We start from the raw sequence: 18,780 nt of genomic DNA, 5'->3' as shown, positions 1-18,780 counted from the left end.
TTAATGCAGAAACACACACAAACAGATAAACATTACCATTGTGACTCGGGAATCCAAGCTGAGACAGCGAGTGAAAACTGGCATCACTAAGTCTCTTAAAAGGATCATGTTTCCCATGGTGTTGTTGCTTAGTGTAGTCCAGGCTTGTCCAGCAGCGGGATGGAAAAGCTTCCTTTCTTCTTATTGAGCTACAGCAAGATCTACAAGAATAAGCTGGTTTTAGTCTCCCTCAGAAGATAAGATGTTGCAACTGTGCAGTAAGCTTCCTTCTCTTCTTCCAGGGCTCTTGCCCCATCCTGCAAATCCCTATAGATGGGGTGAAAAAAAGGCATGCTCTACTTCCAGTTATTGGGATCCTCTGGACAGATTTTCAAAGAAACTAGGAACTGGATTTGCAAACACTTGTCTCAGGCTAGTTCAAGCACCAAAGAGCACAGCATTCTTATAAATCCAGGCATTCAGCCTTGAAACTTCGCTGATTAATTTTGAAAGTCTGTGCCTCCTTCCCCTGCCAATGAACACCGACGTGCAACAAACTCGCACAAAGCCCTCGCAGGAAGGGCCTCACGCCGTCCTTGTGCTGAGACCTAGCACTACGTTACACGGAAGGGATGGCGTGCGACTTGGGCACGAACGCAGCAGAGAGCTACAGCAGCCGAGGCCGGCCTGGCTGTCCACACCACGCACCCCGTCCTTCACAGAGCTGAGCTGCCCCGCAGCCTCGTTACCTGTTTGTTAATCAGCAGCACTTGCTCCCTGAGCAGCCCGGAGGAGGTACCCATGGGGAGCAGATGCTGCTCCCCAGCCACAGTCCTACCCCACAACCCATCCCATCGGCCTCACCGACACACCAGCAGCGAGACCACGGCAGCAGGTGATCGGCAGGGAGCTGCTCTGATTTAAGTGCTCCAGTCACATCCTCACACAGGCACCTGCTCTAAGCACTCTGGAAACCTCTACACATACAGTCTGTCCAGCGTGCTCAGCACCATGTTGTTGCCCTACACATCCTGAAGGTTAGACTGGTACTCAAAGCTGTTCAAAAAAAAAAAAAAGTCCTTTCTAACATACACGTTCCCAGGATGAACCACACTCACTTCAATACCCCAAAGCCAAGCACAGCACAGTTAGTGTTAAAACAGCCTCCCAGAAGGAGCAAAAGCCAAAGGCCCTAAATCATTAATGCTCTGCTTTCTCCAAATGCGCAGGCTAAGGACAATTAACATGTTCAGATCCACAGCCTGGGAACATGCTGAAATCCCTCTCCATCGGCTTGCCCTTCTCCAAGCAACAGCAATCTATCACAAGACCACTGCTCAATCAAACCCAAGCCCCCAGGCAGCCTGGGGCTTGGTTTCGCACTGCAACTCCTCACTGCAAGCCACAGCACACTCTGCTCCCCTCCACAGCACCCCACCACACTTCTGCCACACGTTTCCCATGGCTCCACAGCCATGAAAACACAACCCAACCCCTCTCCAACAGGGCTAAAAAGTTTCATTTTGAACTTCAAATACCTTGAACAAGGAATAACACTGCTGAAGAGCCCCCAGGCAAGGGCACAACGCTGTCTGCTCTTCCTTAGCACTTCCCTCACACTCCCAGCCCTTAGCTGCTCTTTCTCCTAATGAAGGCAATAGCTTTCTCCTGTGGGCCTTTTGGAAACTTAATTAACCCAGCTGCTTCTCGCTATTACCCCCACACCTGCATGAGAGCAAGGGGGTTAACTCCCAGCTTGCTGAGAGTAAATAAGGCCCTGAGCTGCTTTCAGACAATGTACTCCATCCCTAAAGCTCACTGCACATCTACCAGCATGTAAGACTGTAGACATGGATGTACCGCTTGGAGTCAGGGCTGAAAGAGAAACGGCCCCTTCTCCTCAAATCTTTCAGTTACCATTACAGTCATGAACAGTTCACATAGAAAATCTGCACAAAGAAACACAAATCCAAGAGTGACTAGGGGAAATCCTACGGAGTTTATTGATCCATGCTCTCACAGCTTCTTCCCCCTGTACCATAACTGGCATTTTCAAGACAAATTGACTCTTCTTATGCACAGGGAGAGGCAGCTGAGCATCTAATGAGATTTCTTAAAGACCTGAGGATTTAGGAAAGCAAATCCAGAAACAAGCGAAACCCAGCTGTTTTTAGTTTTGAAGATGCTGACCACTCCTTATCTCCCATAGGGTTCCATGTGCTCTGAAGCACCTTATCAAGCACAATTTATCACCTGACAGCTGAATGAGGGGGAAGAGAGAGATATGAAATAGGCTTCTGTGCACAATTTACATGAATAAAGAAAGCTTGTTTAAGGTTCTAGGCCTTAGGCTTGTTTGAACTTTTCTTATATACTGTTTATGTTTTTAAAGAACAGTAGCTGTTCCTGAAACCAATTGCTGCTAGCAATGTCTTTCCACTGTTAGGAGGAGGAATATTGGGTCATCTTTATTCTGCTCTTCCTGACCCAAATCACTAAGAAAAGCTACAGCCTATAGCCTTCTAGCAGGGCATTGCTGCTAGGATCCCAGAGGGGAAAAAATAAATCTGTCAAGGAATGAGAGACAGATTCACCAACTGTACACAGCAAAGCAGTCACTGCCACCCCATTCTGCCATTTTACCCAACTGCTTTCTCACTACCTGTTCACCTTCTTGTTTTTCTTCACATTTCAAACAACTCCGGCTTCATATCTTCATTCCCCACTGCAGAGTTTTCAAAAATAAGTGTGAAACGCTAAGGCAGGCACATGATGCTTTATGTAAGCACACAGGTCAATCTGGCTCCATTATGCCATCCCTATTCCAGCCCCCACTTTGACAAGTTTCCTAGTTGTTTTCCAGGGGAATATATGAACATATAAATTGCCATTGAACTGAATTAAGACTTTTGTGCACTCTAATAGTACAAGTATTGATGCAGAAGTAGTAGCAGCACCAGCTGTTTTTCCAGGTGAGCTACAACACACACAAAATAGGCAGTACTTCTCTGATGCACTATAGCACTGGTGAGGGCCTGCCAGAGCCCGTAAGACACCTACCAGAGTCATCTTAAGCTCTGGGGGCCACAAAACACATACTTCCTTGTGTACAGCCACAGATTGTCCATCCTACAAGATAAGAAAGCAATGTCCAAATCCTGCACTTGGTTCCACCAACAAAGCACTATGTAGCTTTGGATAATTTTCCCTTTTAAAATGTTTATACTACCTGAATTTAGAACAGAATAGTCTTTTCATAAAGACTGCCCATCATTTAGTAAAAATGAGCTTCCATTTCTACTAGAGAATCGATTTTAAAGTGATACATTAAAAGATAAGGCCTTAAAAGAAATAAAAGTATCTTAAAGAATATCTCTGGAAAAAAGATATCCTCCACTATCTGAAAGGAAGTTCTATTTTGGGTCTAAAATTTTCTTCCTTCAACTGTTTTTTGTTTTTATGATTTTCAGAAGTGTTTCATTTGCATGCTGCCTTTGAGACACTCCATCTCTTCTACTAAGAGATGCTTGGCAGAGTCCATCCTGCCTGGATTTTGCCACTGTTACACACTGGAACTTCCTCTTCACTTTACCACTAACCTTAACACTTCTCCAGAGGGGAATGCTTTATCTAGGCATTCAATTAGAGGCCCCTGTACTCAATTCCAGGCACCTCAGAAACAGGAAGTACAGGCTTGTTATGATCAGCAGTGTCAGTTTTCTGATAATTCTTATCAGCCTATGAGTGCAACTAGTTTGCACCACAGTTCCAGACATCAGAAGCAAGAGGAATATTATCTTTATGTATTCACCTAGGTGGTGCTCAAAAAAGTAGCAGAATGCAAAACACAGACTCTCAGCTAGTGAACTGCTCAGATTTGTCAGGTATGAAAATACTGTGTAGAACAGAGACACTATTTGTTATTTCCAACGTTCAGTTAAAGATCCATTGCCATTTAAAATCGTGGTCATTACTACAAGTATCTGGTTAATTCCTATGGCAACAACACAACCATCTGCCAGACACTGGACAGAAGGAGCAGAAAGTTTAGCACCTAAATTTAGCTGCAGTTCAACAGATCAAACCTAAATTCCCTTGACACTCAATGGCAAGAGCAAGCATATCAGGAAGAGATGACAGAACAATTCGAAGCATCTAGATGTTTAGACGAATAAACTGCACCTTAAGCATGACAAAAGTGGTATCAACATTTCAGTGCTCCACTACTGAAAACAGCATCCAGTTTTCCAACATATTCACACCTACTAGAAGAGAAGAAAGTTTTGCCAGTTGGACACAAACAGTGAAAGCAAAAATGATTTATATTACACAATAAAATATTCATCCATCAAAAGTTCATATAAATCCCACTTTTAATTATGGACAAATTATTTTCAAGTAAAATTAACAGTTTTAAATAGAATATAAATTAACAAATCAGAGTACTCAAAAACAAAGAAGTCACCGTGCATGTCTACTACAGCAGAAACAGAAGCCTAGACATATTCCAGTTTTTTCACCTTACTGGAGCTTCAGGGAGATCTTTTAATGATTATGAAACAGAAATAAGGATTAAAAGGTAGCAACTTTTGCCACTATATGAATATAGCTTCCGAGACAGAGGTGAAACTCACAAATAAACAAAATAGTGATTTAAGCAGTTTTGTGGAAGCACAGCATTGGGTGCAATAGATTTTTCTTCTACATCACAGTACTTATTCCAGAATATAAAACAGAAAATCTGTCCTAACAGGTTGTTTCTTACTGCTTTTGAAAACCCTGTACTTCCTTTTCTTTGACTGGGGACACTCAGAATTGAGAAGCCAAATACCAAGCATGGGTCTGGAGGGAAAAAGAAAAAAAAGAAACGAAACTCATTCATCCTAGCTAACGATATTTCACAATCCCACTCAAAGGATGAGAACTCGCACTCATTCTCTTACCATACATAGCTTAAGCTACTGCTACTCATTTACTGACATCAAGTCTTTACTCTTCCCATTACACACAAAAGTGCATTATTTTAAAAAAATTTTTGGCAGATATTGTCTAATGAGACTAAGCCAAGTTGACCCCGTTTTCCCATATTTCCAAAGCCTAGCTGAATTCCACACTTGGGGTGATCTGCTTCTTCTGTCATTTAAAGGGACAAAAAGGAGAAACCCTGAGGCAAAAATGGCTTTTTCTGTAGAAAGTCCAACAAAAGCTCTCCATCACAGCATCTCATAGGGCTCCTGGGATCTTCTGTGGCGGGAGGCCTTCCTCAATCCATAGGGAAGTGGATGAATTGTTACGCAACATTCGCCTGTGGATTCGTCTCAGCCTTAGCAGGTAAAGTAGGATGGAGAGCAGCACAATCAGAAAACAGACAAAAAACAAGTAATGATTGTAAACAAAGGAGAAGCTCCTCCAGTGGGAGTGACTTCCACGGAAGTTTTCTTGCTGGATGTCTCTGAAAAGTCAAAGGGATAAACATAAATTGCAAAGCAAGCTTTGCCTCCAAACTATCTTATCAAAGAAAAGAGAGCCCATCTTAGTAGAACAGGCTTTATCAAGAGTTACTTGAGCTACCTGAAATAGGCACTCAGATATGGATACTTTATATAAAGGAACTAGAAACAACATTTTGTCTCCCCCTGTCTGCCAACTGCTTTGCTGTCAGTGTCTCCCTTTCCTTCATAAAATGTTCATCCCATCCACCCAAACACTATTTCCAGACATTTAAGAAAAGAAGGGGTACCTTAACGGTAAAAAACGTGTTCGGTAAAGAATGGCTCCCAATGTCCATTGCACCTCTTTATCATAAACCTGCAGAGCTGTTTTCAAATTGCTGTAACTCACAGGAAAAGAGAAGCCATTGTGAAATACTTCATACATCCAAGCCGACTTAAAACACTGGTACCTACAGAAAAAGTGGCATAGAGTCAGGCATTTAGTTTCTCAGTAGTTACACAGTCCCAAAGGACTGTGGAGCACATTTAGATACATTGCTTTCAGTAATTTTTATGGCTGATGCAATATTTAAGGTTATATTCACACTTCTAATGATTTCATTAAATGGATCATTTGGACATGACCTCTCCTTGGCAACTCTGCATGAATGAATCTGCTGTGCAAACACAAATACTTACTTCAATCTGTGGAGATCAGCATGTGATGCATAAAGACCACGGTCAAAACGTTCCCGTAGGACAGACCACTTAGTGGCACAATAATCCTTAAAAAAAAAAAAAAAAAAGAAGAAAAAAAACACACAAACTTCAATATTGCTTCTGCCTTGTGTTAAGATTTTTTTGTCAGTAGATAAGATGCTCTGTAAACATCCGAAGCTAGAAAAATTAGAACAGTTTCCCTTGAACTATCAATATGTCAGACTGCACATTTCGTATCTTCTTTAACATCATTTTGAACCACGCTTGGCATTTGTTGTTAAACTAATATGCAATAGCATTTAAATTCTTTAGTAATACCCTTGCAGATACACAAAAATAGACAATCTGTTTTTAGGGCACTGACAAAGCATGTCATATTCCTTTAGTTTATGCTATGGCCTTACTTTATACTGCCCTGACTGATTGATCCCTGCTAGAATTAGCCCCAGTGAGTCAGGTATGAAAGATATAAAGCAGGAGGAAAAGGGAATTTTTTGCTAACCATTACTAAGACCTTCATAAAAAAATAAGGGGTAGAAGGAGCATGGATTTATCCTTATTTCAATAGTTCTTCTGAAATTTGGCTATGAGTCCTGTTACCTCTGGAGTCAACTCTATTATGTCTTAAAACAAGTATTCTAAAAGAAAACCCAGATGAGGCAAAGAGATACCCTGTGGTAATTCATTGCAGGGTGAAAAGAGTTTGGATCTTTAAAGGAGTTTTGTTTCAAGAGTTTCAGAACAAAATGCTCTTCTAGAGTAGTTTGTTTCAGATTAGAAAAAAGTTTCTTTCAAGAATACTTACCTTCGCAGCTTTAGTAAACTTAGCAGCCTTGTAATCGCCTCCCATGCGCAACACATCCTCAGTACAGTAGTAGAACTCCGAGAAGCCATAGAACTCACTGTTCTGAAAGTGCACGGCAGGCTGATAGACACCATTCAGAGATGTCTGGGTTTCATTGGTCTTGTTCATGAAGGGTTGAATAATTTCACGGCACATATTAAAGTCTCCTGTTCCACGCAAATACATTGTCTGTCCATTTTGCTGAATCTCATCCTGAACATCCAGGGGCAGGCAAGGATCTAGGTAGGGTGAATCAGAAGTCATACCAATCTGCTTGCCCAGCAGCCTGTATACAAGAGCACGCACAACTGTAACAACTGCAGATCAGAAACATCAAACTCTGAGATATTACAGCATCAGAAACAGGAAGACATCCTCACTTAAAGAGGTTTCAGCATTTCATGCTGCACGCTGTAGAAGCTAAGTTCTGCGTTAAGACTCTTCCCTACACATATTCAAGTCAGAGGCTGCTCAGCCTAGTGATGCACAGAACCCATATCCCCAAGCTACTGCAGCCAGTTACCTGTTTCTAAATACGGTACTGGTAAATAGACTGTCTTCGTATCTCTGGCGTGCTGCATTCCCTCCAAAGCCAAGGAACGTTGCAACGTAGACTCTATATACATGCTCAGTTTGATGAGCATCACAGCCCAAGTTGAATTCTGCTAGTAAGTTTTTGGCTACTTCCTCCTGTAAAACACAAGCACTAGGATTAGCTATAAACAATAAGAACCAGAACCTAAAGGCTAGTTCGTCAGACAACAGGATGCCATAAGATCTTTAGGCATCACTCCTTACTCTTCTATTTTGCTTTTCACAGGTCCACACTACCTTCTATTTGATAGAGTACTCTGCAAGTAGTATGCTGTGCTCTCCCTATCATCACTATTGATACCCAAGGAACTGCAAAGGCCAGGAACTTAAACTGCTACTGCAGACACTGAAGTCTCTTCTCAGAAAAAAGGTTTCTCTACAGCTATTAAGCTCAGCGCTACTACCTCTGACTTCCCAATGCCACAGATTGCTAAGATAGGTAGACGGATGGCTGGCCAGCAAAGCCATTCTTATTTTTCCAATTCAGAGTTCTCAAAATTTTCAGGAGACCTCTGTCAGTCTCTCCCCTCTCTCCACATTCCATACATCAGTTGGTTGAAGCAGCTTATCAAACATTTTAAGAGACACATAGCAAAAGCACCTCATGTTGAAGGTGCTCAGGAAAGCAGCGTAACATCACAAGGCTTCCAACAAACTTCGTAAAGGAGAAACAGAAATAGGACTGTACAGTGTCACAGCCGGTCGATGCCCATTCTCTGTCAGGGAGCCTGGATAGGCTCCAGGTTGAAAATACCATTTTTTAAAATCAATTCATGTTCAGATAGGGTCACATAACAGCCATCATCAGTTGTTTGCAACTCTTCCTATTTCCAAATTCACATTTGACTGTGACAATCTGCTCAGAATCTGAATGCCTGTATTTTTTGATTAACAACCCAAACTGCTTGTTATGCCATCTGTTTGAAATAGGCAGAGTAGTTATTAAAACCTACAGTAGTGGAAAAAGTAATTTCACAGCTGAAGATTTGAACATCATTACAACTGTGCACTGAAAGCCTAAACATGGGGCTTTTATGCTATTCTTACTTCAGATAATTTTTCATTGAAGTCAACGAGAAGTTATCTAATTTTAAAAATTCAAGGATTATTCTAGAGATCAGTGCACTGAAATGAGAGAAAGTCATGTTCCATTTAAGACGTTACAATGAAGAAATTTGCTTCCTACAACAAGTGAACCGTGCTGAGGACACAGGTGATGTTTCAAACTGTATTGTTACCAAGTAACTTGTTAATTCCATATCTCACAATCCAACTTATAAAGGAAAAAGCCATATCTTATGTAAATTCTTTTAAAGAAATCATACAACTTTTAGTCTTAATACTCCATAAAGTCTCTTAAGCATAACACAAATTTTAAAAAAATGAATATACATTTACATACACACAAAGAATGCACATCCAATTAAACTTAAAAATTGCTGACAAATTATACTAATGGAAGTCAACTTTCTGAACAAACAAAATACAAATGAATTGCTTAGCTGATGAAGGACTCTTATTTGCCATCTTCTCTTGCCATTTTGGGATGTGATGTAATGAAGAATAAGACTCAAAACAAAGAAAACAAACAGAACAAATAGGCATTAAAATAAAACGAAAGGAAAAGAAGAAAGTTGCACAGATAATAACCTGCTGTGAAGAGGCAAAGCTTACAGTTTTAGGGACTTCGTATGCTATCTGAGTCGACACTCCGCCCATGTCAAGAATACCCACTGTCCTCTTACGAAAGATGGCCTCCTTGTTTTCACTGCCTGGGACATGCACCTCCACAATAGCTTCATCCTCTGGAGAAAACAGTAAAAAGCCTTTGAGAATTACAGCTAGGGTGGGCCTAAAGCAGCATCACACTCAGAACACCCTCTAGTTTTTGTAACAATGAAGATCATTGAAGTTTCACACACAAATTAAGCCAATACCAGCATTCACATGTGCACTATTCACTGATGGATCTCTCTGAAAACATATAATCAACACTGAAAGCACAGGAGTAACATATTTGAAGTCCTTTCCAAAACCCAGGTCACAATTAAGATACTTACCGTCATCTGTATGTTCAAATCTTCCAAGAACAAAGTTGATGCCAATCCATGCATATACTCCTACATATGTATGGGGGAAAAAAATGGGACATCACAGGAATGCTTGGTACATACCATCTTAAAAACAGAGAGGGGTATTTTGCATTTGACTTGTTATCACATATCACTGCTCCTATTTTACACAGTAAAATACTTAAAGTCCTGACAAGTTAATCTAGTCTTTCTGTCCCAGGTCAGGATTCTGATGAAAATTCTAATTCAATACCTTAAATATACTTTGATTGTACATTTAAGAACAAACAAACATATTGGCTTTTAAAGTGACTTAAAGTTTTATGAGCTGATTACATCAAAACATTGCTCCCTTTAGAAACCAGATGTCCACAGCATTTCATCTGTAGAGAGAAATCTTGTATCCTATCCTGACCCCTGCCTCCCTGAAGTTGAAGAAAATGGACTAAAATCCCTGCAAAACAGGGATGTGTTATGTTATGCTAATTAGAAAACATTTAGACAAGTTAGAAGATTACAGATGATAATCTGCACACAGGACCATCTATTGCTATTGAGGAATAATTCTCTCAACTGAATTAGAATTTTAAAAAGCAATAAAAAACTATTCAAATTGTAGCAGGAAAAGAGTAAACATTTTAAAGAATTTTCCCAATTTTAACCCACCTTCCTGTTTCCCAGAAATAACCTCTGCATGTGAGTCCGAGAACAGAAAATCAAAGTGCACAGGGATATCAGTGAGCAGATCCTCAAGTATTGCCTTCTGCTGGCTGCAAAATTACGTTTTTGAACAGTTAAAAATAGTCAGAGACACCAGGATCGCTATTGTAAATGCTAAAAATAAGATGGTCAATAACCTTTCTGGCAGAATCCTCATTCCTGCAGTACACAAAATATAAAGAGGAGTCTCTTTGTGTTTTGCACGGGGCACGTGTTCAGCAGCAAAGCTCAGAAGTGGAGAAATGTAATCACTGACCTTCTCAGGAGAGCTAGCAAACTCTGAAATGCCTAGTGAAACAGATAAATGTGAAAGTGAAGCAACTCAGGCCTCAGGTAGCTCCTGTCTGCAAAATCTTGATAACCAATGCACTGAACAGAAACGAACAACCCAAAGCCAATTCCAGGAAGTCAGCTACAGGAATAAAAAAATGAAACTAACACTAATTCATCCTCTAAACATTAAACAAAAACCTGTATTACTGTTTTATGTAATTACCTATTTGTACAATTGGTTCAAATAGCTTTTTAGAAAGCTGATTATTTACTTACTTACTGAACAGAACTAATCTAAGTGACAACTGAACTGGCAACTGTCTTGGTATACAAAGAAACCCTCTTCCTCCTGTTTGTCAGTGTCATGTTTCAAGCTCTAAACCTGAACAAAGTATTGTGCAAATGAAACGCAAAAAAACTGAAGGAACGCCATACTGATGACATTCAAGTTTCCTTTACCCAGTCATTTTAAATACAGGCTTTGAAAAAGCCAGGTTAGGAGAGGCAACTATCTAGAAAAGCAATTATAAATATTAACTTCTTGCCAGTACCTGGTTTAATTTTCATAACCACTGGTTTTCTGTTTTTGTCCCTCATCTGTTTGATGTCCAGCAGATCGTGTGGGTTACCGTTGTGCCTTGGCCAACAATACACAAAGATCCTAGAGCCACTGCTGCCACAGTCCACAACAATCCCATAGTTCAGGTTGGGGTTGTTTGTATCGGTAGCTTCAGTATCAGTTACTCGGGCAAGATATCTAGAAGAAAGATGGGCATTACTACGTGACAATTCAAGTTCTGTATGAAAGTTTTTCTTAACATCAGATTCAAAACAGCATAACAGCTTCTACTGGAGGAATCGCACAATAGTTTTCAGCATTTTACACTGCTGAAGGAAAAAAAAAGTGAAGTGCTGCCCAAAAGAACAAAATTCTCCAAATAAATTCTGAAAGTCATTTCCAGAATAATTTCTTACACAACACTCTTGCTCCCATATTTTTATTATGCTATGGAAACATTAAATAAGATATTGTAAAGTTGAATTATTAATAAATTAAAAGTAACTTCAAAAAAGAAAACTATAGGAAAAAAGCATGAAATTTTATTCATGCTCCCCCCATTCAGTTATTTTATACACACTTCCTGTCAGTGTTTTGTCTTGCACATCAAATTCCTGTCCCAACTGTAAGTAACTTAACATGAATCTGCAAAGTGCAAACCACAGCTTTCCTCTCCACTAGAGCACTTTTAATGCTCACCTGTGGAATCTTTTATCCCTGTACGCACGCCCGTACTTATTCCGGATGACAACCACGGAGTAGTAAAGCAAAGAGACAGCAGCAGCAAGTATTCCAATAACAACAATCTGTCGCAAAGTGCTGTTGAGAATACGCGGACATCCCACAGGAGAGATGCTGAAGTGCCAGGAAGCAGGAAGCAAACACGAGATGTTGATCCTGAAATTCAAAGAGAACAATCTGCTTTAAAAATGGACTCTACTAAGGGGAATCGCAGGACGTTCTTTGGTACACCTGTTCTTTTTGGACTCTTACCTCCCCATTTCAGGATATGGGCAGGAGCAACGGAGAGGAAGACCAGCAGGTGTCCCAGCATCAGCCAGTCACCTCAGACTGAGGAGACACGTGAGTCCTTCTCAAAGCCATTGCTCCTCTGTCCCTGAGTTAAAGAAAATAAGTAAGTAAATAAAAACGACGATCCTCCCCCGAGCACGGCCGTTCACTCCTCCGCTCGGGGGGCGGTAGGGGAGTTAGGCACACATCCAGCTCCACCACCACCGGCGAGGCCGGTCCCCAAAGCGCAAAGGCTCCGAACTCAACACTAACAACGTTTTGCCTCTGTAACCCCCGGCGGGCGGCGCGGCGACCGCCGCCTCCTCCTCCTTCTCACGGCCCGGCAGCCCCGGGCAGCCGCCAAGGCCCGGGCCCGGGCCTCGCCCCACTCCCCACAAACAGAGGGAGGACTCCGGCCTCTTCGCTCCCCCCCCGGCCGCTCTTCCCCTCCCCCAGCCGCAGGGGCCCAGGCGTCCGGCGCTCACCTCCCGGCCCGCCGCCGCCGCTCCGCCGCCGCATAGCAACCGGCCCGCGCGCCACTTCCTGGTCCCGCCGCCGGATGTGACGCACGCACGCAAAACCCCCAGGAGCAGCAGCGCCAGGCGGCGGGCTGGAAATGCGTTCCCCGGGGGAGGGGGCGGGGCCGCGCGGGGGGCGGGGCGAGGGGGCGGGGCCAGCGCTGAGGGAACATGGCGGGGCAGCGGCCTGCGCAGGTGCTAGTGCGCAATGGCGCTGCATCGCCAGCGAGCCCAGGCGGCAATAACGGAGGTCACCAGCTCATTGTGCAAAGAACCTGTAATAAATAAATACAGCTGGTTAAAGTAATAAGACTCTGACAGGATTTATGGCCAAATCCCGGCCGTGTTGCTTGAAATATCACCGCGTGTCACCTCAGGGCGGGAGGAGGGGGTCCTGCCTGCCCCGACCGAGAGGGCGCTGGAAGGTGGCCGCAGTTCTCTGCTGAATCCCTAAAAAAACCCTCCACAGACACATTTATGGAGCTTATGCTTTATATAAGCTTATGCGTATGGAGCTTTATGCCCCGGCTCTGGCGCAGCGACCGTCTGGCTCCATTTTGTGTCTCCAGACAGGGCATCCCGGTGCTCTGGCCTTCCCGGCGGCGCTCCACCACGGCCCCTCTCCACTGCGGTCACCGTGTGCCGGGAGGGTGTTACGTCCCCTAGTCTCACCGGCGCTCTCGGCGGCGGAAGACAAACGGTCGTTCCCTCCCTGGAGCAACACCTTCCCTGGCCTCCGTTTCAGGAGGCTGCTGGAAACATGAGAGCGCGCTCACTCCCTGAGGAAACGCGAAAAACGAATTACACCAGTGCGCAGGCTGGGCTGGAGATAACGGGAACACGCTGATGTGTTTTTCTTTCCTCTGGTGCCCACTGAAAGATACATCGTTTGACAATAACATTATCAAATTGCAATGTTTTCCTAGCGAAGGTGTCGGTGTGAAAGGTCTCCAGCGACCCGGGTGGCCTCTTCCCATCCCTCCAGCAGCCCTGTCCATCTGCTGGGAGCTCGTGTTTCCTTCCAGCCCCCGCGGTCATGCTGCGATGAATGAACCTGCTAGCAGGTACCAGGGAGCTGCAGGACAGATGTTAACAACTAGTTGATGAGCTTGTAAATATTTGCTGGCACCAGACCCAGGGAAGAGGTGTCCAAATACCCTTTGGTCTGAAAATCATTACAGCGACGTGCTGCTATCCTTGGCTCTGCTTTTCTGTTTCACAGCGTGCAGCTGGAGACAATCATCCATCCACACACGGACCCAGAAATCTGGTTTTGCAGGGTGTCATCTGTCCTGCTTTGATTCTGTAAACCAGAGAGATCTTGACAACTATTTGTCACTTTTCCTAAGCTGCCCCAGCAGCCTTCACCAAGGTGAGGGGATCGCTGGGCCATACAAACCGATGTACAGCACTAGTTAAAGCTCATTACCCCAAATTACAGAGGCAGAGACTGGAAGCAATTGCCACAGCTCCCACAGACAGCAGCAGCTGTGAGAAGCTGGATCTGGCGTTTAGTCTTCCCATGCCGTATCTTCCTGCTAGACCGCTCTTTCGTCCTCTGAAACGCAAATACCTGTTCTAAGGGTCTGTCCTCGAATGGGACGGTGCCGACTGGATCTGGTTGTGTGTAGTGTTGCCAAAGGTAAGTGCTTGCGGGTATTTGCCTTTCAAAGTGTGAGTTTGGGTCTGGAATCACAGTTCCGGGAAATTTTGCCAGAATGCCTTTAGTCCTCAAAAAATACAGTGCCGTTAAACCTGCTGTAATCCTTCTGTAACAGCAAAGCAAAAACCATTCTGCAAGAAGCCTTGGTGTTCATTGCCACTAAGTGGCAGTAAAGCTTGTGCATTAGCTGCTGGGAGATCATTTTGGAGATCTGGAAAGACACAGAAAGTTTATGAATGTGAAGCTACATTTCTTATGCACATAAATGCAATACTGAGAAAAAACGAGATGGCCAAACATTTCCCTACGTACCATTGTTGTCATAGTAAATAACTACATCAGGCTGAAGTGTTACTACCTGTTCTGCTAAAGGTTACGTGCTGGCGTTCACTCCCCTTGCTCCCATTCCCACCTCCCAAAACAACCGCGGCAGGACTGGCTGAGAGCAACGCATTAATGCAAACTTCAGAGGCTCAATTTGAGCCTTCACTTAAAGGAACTATCAGGACTATTATCATATCTGCATAATAATAATAACATCACCATAATACTTCAGTTTTCTGGGGGAGATGCATACTTGGTGTGAACTGCACAGGACTTCAGCAAGTCCACTAATGAACTGTGGATTGCAGTGGCAAAAAGGCTGCCTGTTTCCAAGCTGACCAATATAAAATAAGTCCATTTGTTTCCACACCATCAGTACAGTCCTCATTATCACTGCAGGCAGTGTTGTCCCCTGGTCAGCGCGCTCACCCAGCAAGCACAAGTTCTGGTGTCTCGGCACAGCTTTGCCACTGCTCCCAAGTATGACTCTAGGCGAGAAACTTTATCCCTTCGTGCCCGTGCCTGCCTTGACAGTTGAGCTGCTGGAGTGGTGAAACATCCTTCATTTCAGAGTGTGCTAAACAGTCAGCATGTACGAAGGGAGCTGCTACACAGGCCTCTCTTCTTTGCTTGTATTGCTCCATTTTTGAAGGGCAAAAGCACAAATGCAAACTCATCCAGGAGCCAAGGCCTAGCCTTGAACTTTGGTGTGATCTTATCATGGAATGACTCATTCATTCATTCCTCTTTCGGTCTTTCACTTCACAAAAACATACAATTTCCTTGTATTATTGCTGTTGCTTCCTTCTCCGTGGTCTGTTGGTTCAGGACTAGTGTCTTTAACTGCATTATCATTTTGGGGAGAGTTGTGTGTCTGCTGCTTTGCCTGCAGAAGCTGCAAGGTGGACAAGCCGCGTCCCTGTCCGTCTGCCGCCGGGGGATGGCCCCGCCGTGCGGGACGGGGTTAACATGGTGACTCCGGTAGCGAATTAATCTTTACTCACCTTCGGTCACAGCAATTATTTGCATGTGTGGGTCAAAGGGTGTTGTCTAAGAGGTGTTTCTTGGTGCCCTCCTGTCTTCGCCCCAAAACTGGTGGGTCAGGTTGAGATCGGCAGACGTTCATTCGATTCCCCTTACCCTGAGACGGAGCAGAGGGCTTTCCCAGCTGCCGGCGTGCTGCTCCTCAGGCCCGGGGGCTGCTGCAGCGAGCTCGTCGCGGGGTGGGAGCCGGCCGGCCGGCGTTCCCGCGGAGGGGCTGCTGTGCAGCGGACCCGCACCCTCGCTTCCCCTGCGGTGGCTTTCGGGGTAGCCGTCTCCTGACCGCCGGGCAGGAGCTCCCCGTCCGCCCCGGCTGCTGAAAGCGGTGCCCAAGCTGAGTTGAATCTCAGACTTTCCGCCTGAGGAGCAGACTGGGCTGCGCCCGCGGTGCCCGGGGCCGGGGCAGCACGTGTCCGTGTGCCTGAACTTCAGACTACATCCAGCTGCCTCCGGCGAAACCAAGCGTGGCCATGTGAGCAAGAATACAGGCTTGTTAATTAATACATGTCCAGGCACAAGGTTTGGGGAATATTACATAAACCTCTGGTGGGTTACACTGGATACGCTGCTCTTCCCGGAGAAAGGCGATGAGTGATATACTAGGTGGTTGTGCAATGTCGGACCAGACAGGTTTGCGAGGATGGCACTAATGTGTCTGCTGCTCATTTTTCTGCAGCGACTTTTCATTTGCTGATTACAAAGCAAGTTACAAGGGTTCCTTGTCTCTATTTTACAGATGGAGAAAGCAAAGTGCAGAGACAGGGACAGAGCTGAGAACAAAACCCAGTCTTAAGATTCCCAGGGCCACATAGCCATGTGATACACATCAGTTGATCCACTGAGGTCAATACTAAGTTACACCAGCGAAGGAGCTGGGCCTACTAGATTTTCTTGCTCAGGGCTCCTGTTTTTCCCATCTCCGCGGTCATGCCAGAGGCCTGCTGGACTTGCCCTCTGACCAACCGTCCACAGCTCAAGGAGTCATGTGTGCCAACGCCAAGTCCTGCCAAGTCGCTGCGGTGGTGTCATGCACATGCTTCACACAAAGTTTTTCATATTCAATATTCTGTAATAATTCAATCTGATTAATGCAGCAACATGAGCAGCCTTGAGGCTAGCCACAGAAATAGCTCTGCTTGTCAGCCATCTCTTACAGCATTTACTCTGGAAGATTTACTTACTTTCCCACACAGAAATACTTGATTTTATCACAGCATTTTCTAAGCTCTGTTTTTTTACTACTTTTTATTTCTTTTGCCATTACAAATTGTTGCATTATAGGCTTTGCTTTCTTCCCTGGAAATCCAGCAGTAGTGAATTGTGAAAAAAATTAGCATCCAACCTGATCACTACTGACATTTTCTTAAATTATGGTGCATATTATGTAATTGCTGTTTGTCTGCCTATCCATCACGTGCCTGCACAGTTCAACTTGCTCAAACGTAATGCTGTATTTTGGATGTCCCAGCTTGAAACACTGTGTTAAGGCTTTGCAAAAGTCCTTAAGTGAGGAGGAGAATCAAGCCTGAGGGATGCATTTTGAGTTGATTACCAGAACTATCCCTTTTTCGAAAGCCACGATCGCATTCAGAATGGAGAAGCTGAATGCAGAGGATCTGGCCGGGGGTGACACAGCAGGTCTGGGACTGTCTCTGCTGCCTTATGAAAACCAGATGTCACGGGGGAGCTGCAGTTCTCCAGCGGGATCCTTCCGGAGGAGTTCCCTGCCTGAAGGTACGCGAGGAAAGCAGCGGGTTCCTACACAAGCTCATAGTGCCACGTTTCCTCTTCCTCTTTCTGTCCCGACACAAGAAACTTTCATCTTTGTCCCTCGACGCTTCTCAGAAACGCCTTGGCTCTCGCTCCCGCCCCGGGGCCCTGCATCCGCGCAGCGGTGAGCAAGCCGGGGCCGTGCCGCGCCGCGGAGCCCCGCGCTGTGTTTTCCCGCGAGATAACCGGGGTGGGGCTGCGGCCGCGCTTCCCACCCTGCCTGGCGTCACCTGCCTTGCCATGTGCTGCAGACTCAGGTGCTTGTCTCCAGTTTATTTTCTTATGATAGCAAAAGTGCTTTAATTGGCTTGTCGGGGAAGCAGCGAAGAAAAAGCTCTTAGCTGTTTCAGCCTGATGCACACAAGCGTGCCTGCTGATTCACGGCTCCCCGCCATCAGCTCGCCTTGCTGGTGCCTCGCTGCTTGGTGGGGAGGGGACGGCATGAGGGTTTTTATCTCCTCAGGGTGCTCAGGGTATCCTGTGGCCGAGGCGGATGGCATCCATCCGTCACGTGAAAGTCCCTGCGAAAGCTGAAGCAGGTCGAGGAGCGGATCTGCTGCTCCCTTCCCTCGTTAGCTGGGGCCAAAGCGGAACAGAGTCTTGAATGCGCCCTGGGAAGGAGCCTGCTCGCTGGGCTACCCGTCCCAGCACGGCCAGATGCAGCCCTGGGCAAGAAGGCAGGTGCTAATGGCTAGAAAATCGTGCGAACGGCAGGACCTGGCGGGATAAGGAGCCACTGGACCTGCTCTTGGTTTTCAGGAGAAGCACGAGGGACGTTCAGCCACCAGTGCCGCTGCGTCAGCCAGGCCCAGCGTGGTGTGATGCCTCCGGGCACGGTGCAGGCTGCGAGCAGCGCTGCCTCGGTGCACGTCCTGCCCGCCTCCGTGCTCGCCACCCGCGCAGCGGCGGGGAGCTAAACGCCGAGCTGCCCCCGTCGGTGCCTGGGGCCCTCTCCGAGCTGGGCTGCGGCTGGGCGTCCTCCTCTCGGCCTGGCAGCCCCGGCTGCCTGGGGGGAGGCCGTCCGCCCCGCAGCTCTCCCCTTGCACTTGCTTTACCTCTGGTTCAGAGCTAGAAAATAGTGACTGCAGCTCCTAATTTGCCGGGGAATGGCTTCACGGCAGCCTGTTCCTGACGCTGCCATCATCTAGAGACGATGGCACAGGTCGGAGCATGTTACCGACTGCTAGAAAGAAAACCGGCGCTGCCCTCAAACCTTGCAAGCAAAAAGCTGTGCTTTGGGCTGGTTTGCTGGCACAGAGC

General features: G+C 45.5%; 1 protein-coding gene across 3 annotated transcripts; it reads right to left on the bottom strand.

The window, feature by feature from the left end:
- Positions 1–4,334: 4,334 nt before the first annotated feature.
- Positions 4,335–12,835, bottom strand: ENTPD4 (ectonucleoside triphosphate diphosphohydrolase 4). 3 transcript variants are annotated; one of them, XM_026122381.2, is made up of 13 exons: positions 12,690–12,835; positions 12,187–12,310; positions 11,893–12,090; positions 11,186–11,391; positions 10,499–10,649; positions 10,308–10,411; positions 9,630–9,689; positions 9,220–9,374; positions 7,499–7,665; positions 6,937–7,261; positions 6,111–6,196; positions 5,720–5,881; positions 4,335–5,431 (listed from the first exon to the last, which is right to left on the bottom strand). In XM_026122381.2, exons 2-13 carry the CDS (start codon positions 12,192–12,194, stop codon positions 5,203–5,205), a joined length of 1,851 nt encoding a protein of 616 aa, XP_025978166.2. In that variant the 5' UTR covers positions 12,195–12,310; positions 12,690–12,835; the 3' UTR covers positions 4,335–5,202. The 3 variants fall into 3 exon arrangements, with proteins under 3 accessions (XP_025978166.2, XP_064353940.1, XP_025978167.2); XM_064497870.1 differs by having other exon boundaries at positions 5,720–5,809; XM_026122382.2 differs by having other exon boundaries at positions 9,244–9,374.
- Between the last annotated feature and the right edge of the window lie 5,945 nt (positions 12,836–18,780).

Source organism: Dromaius novaehollandiae, chromosome 26 (genome assembly GCF_036370855.1).
Source record: "Dromaius novaehollandiae isolate bDroNov1 chromosome 26, bDroNov1.hap1, whole genome shotgun sequence".
Taxonomy (NCBI): domain Eukaryota; kingdom Metazoa; phylum Chordata; class Aves; order Casuariiformes; family Dromaiidae; genus Dromaius; species Dromaius novaehollandiae.
The sequence above is the reverse complement of the archived record's forward strand: the minus strand, read 5'-3'. Positions and strand labels throughout refer to the sequence as shown.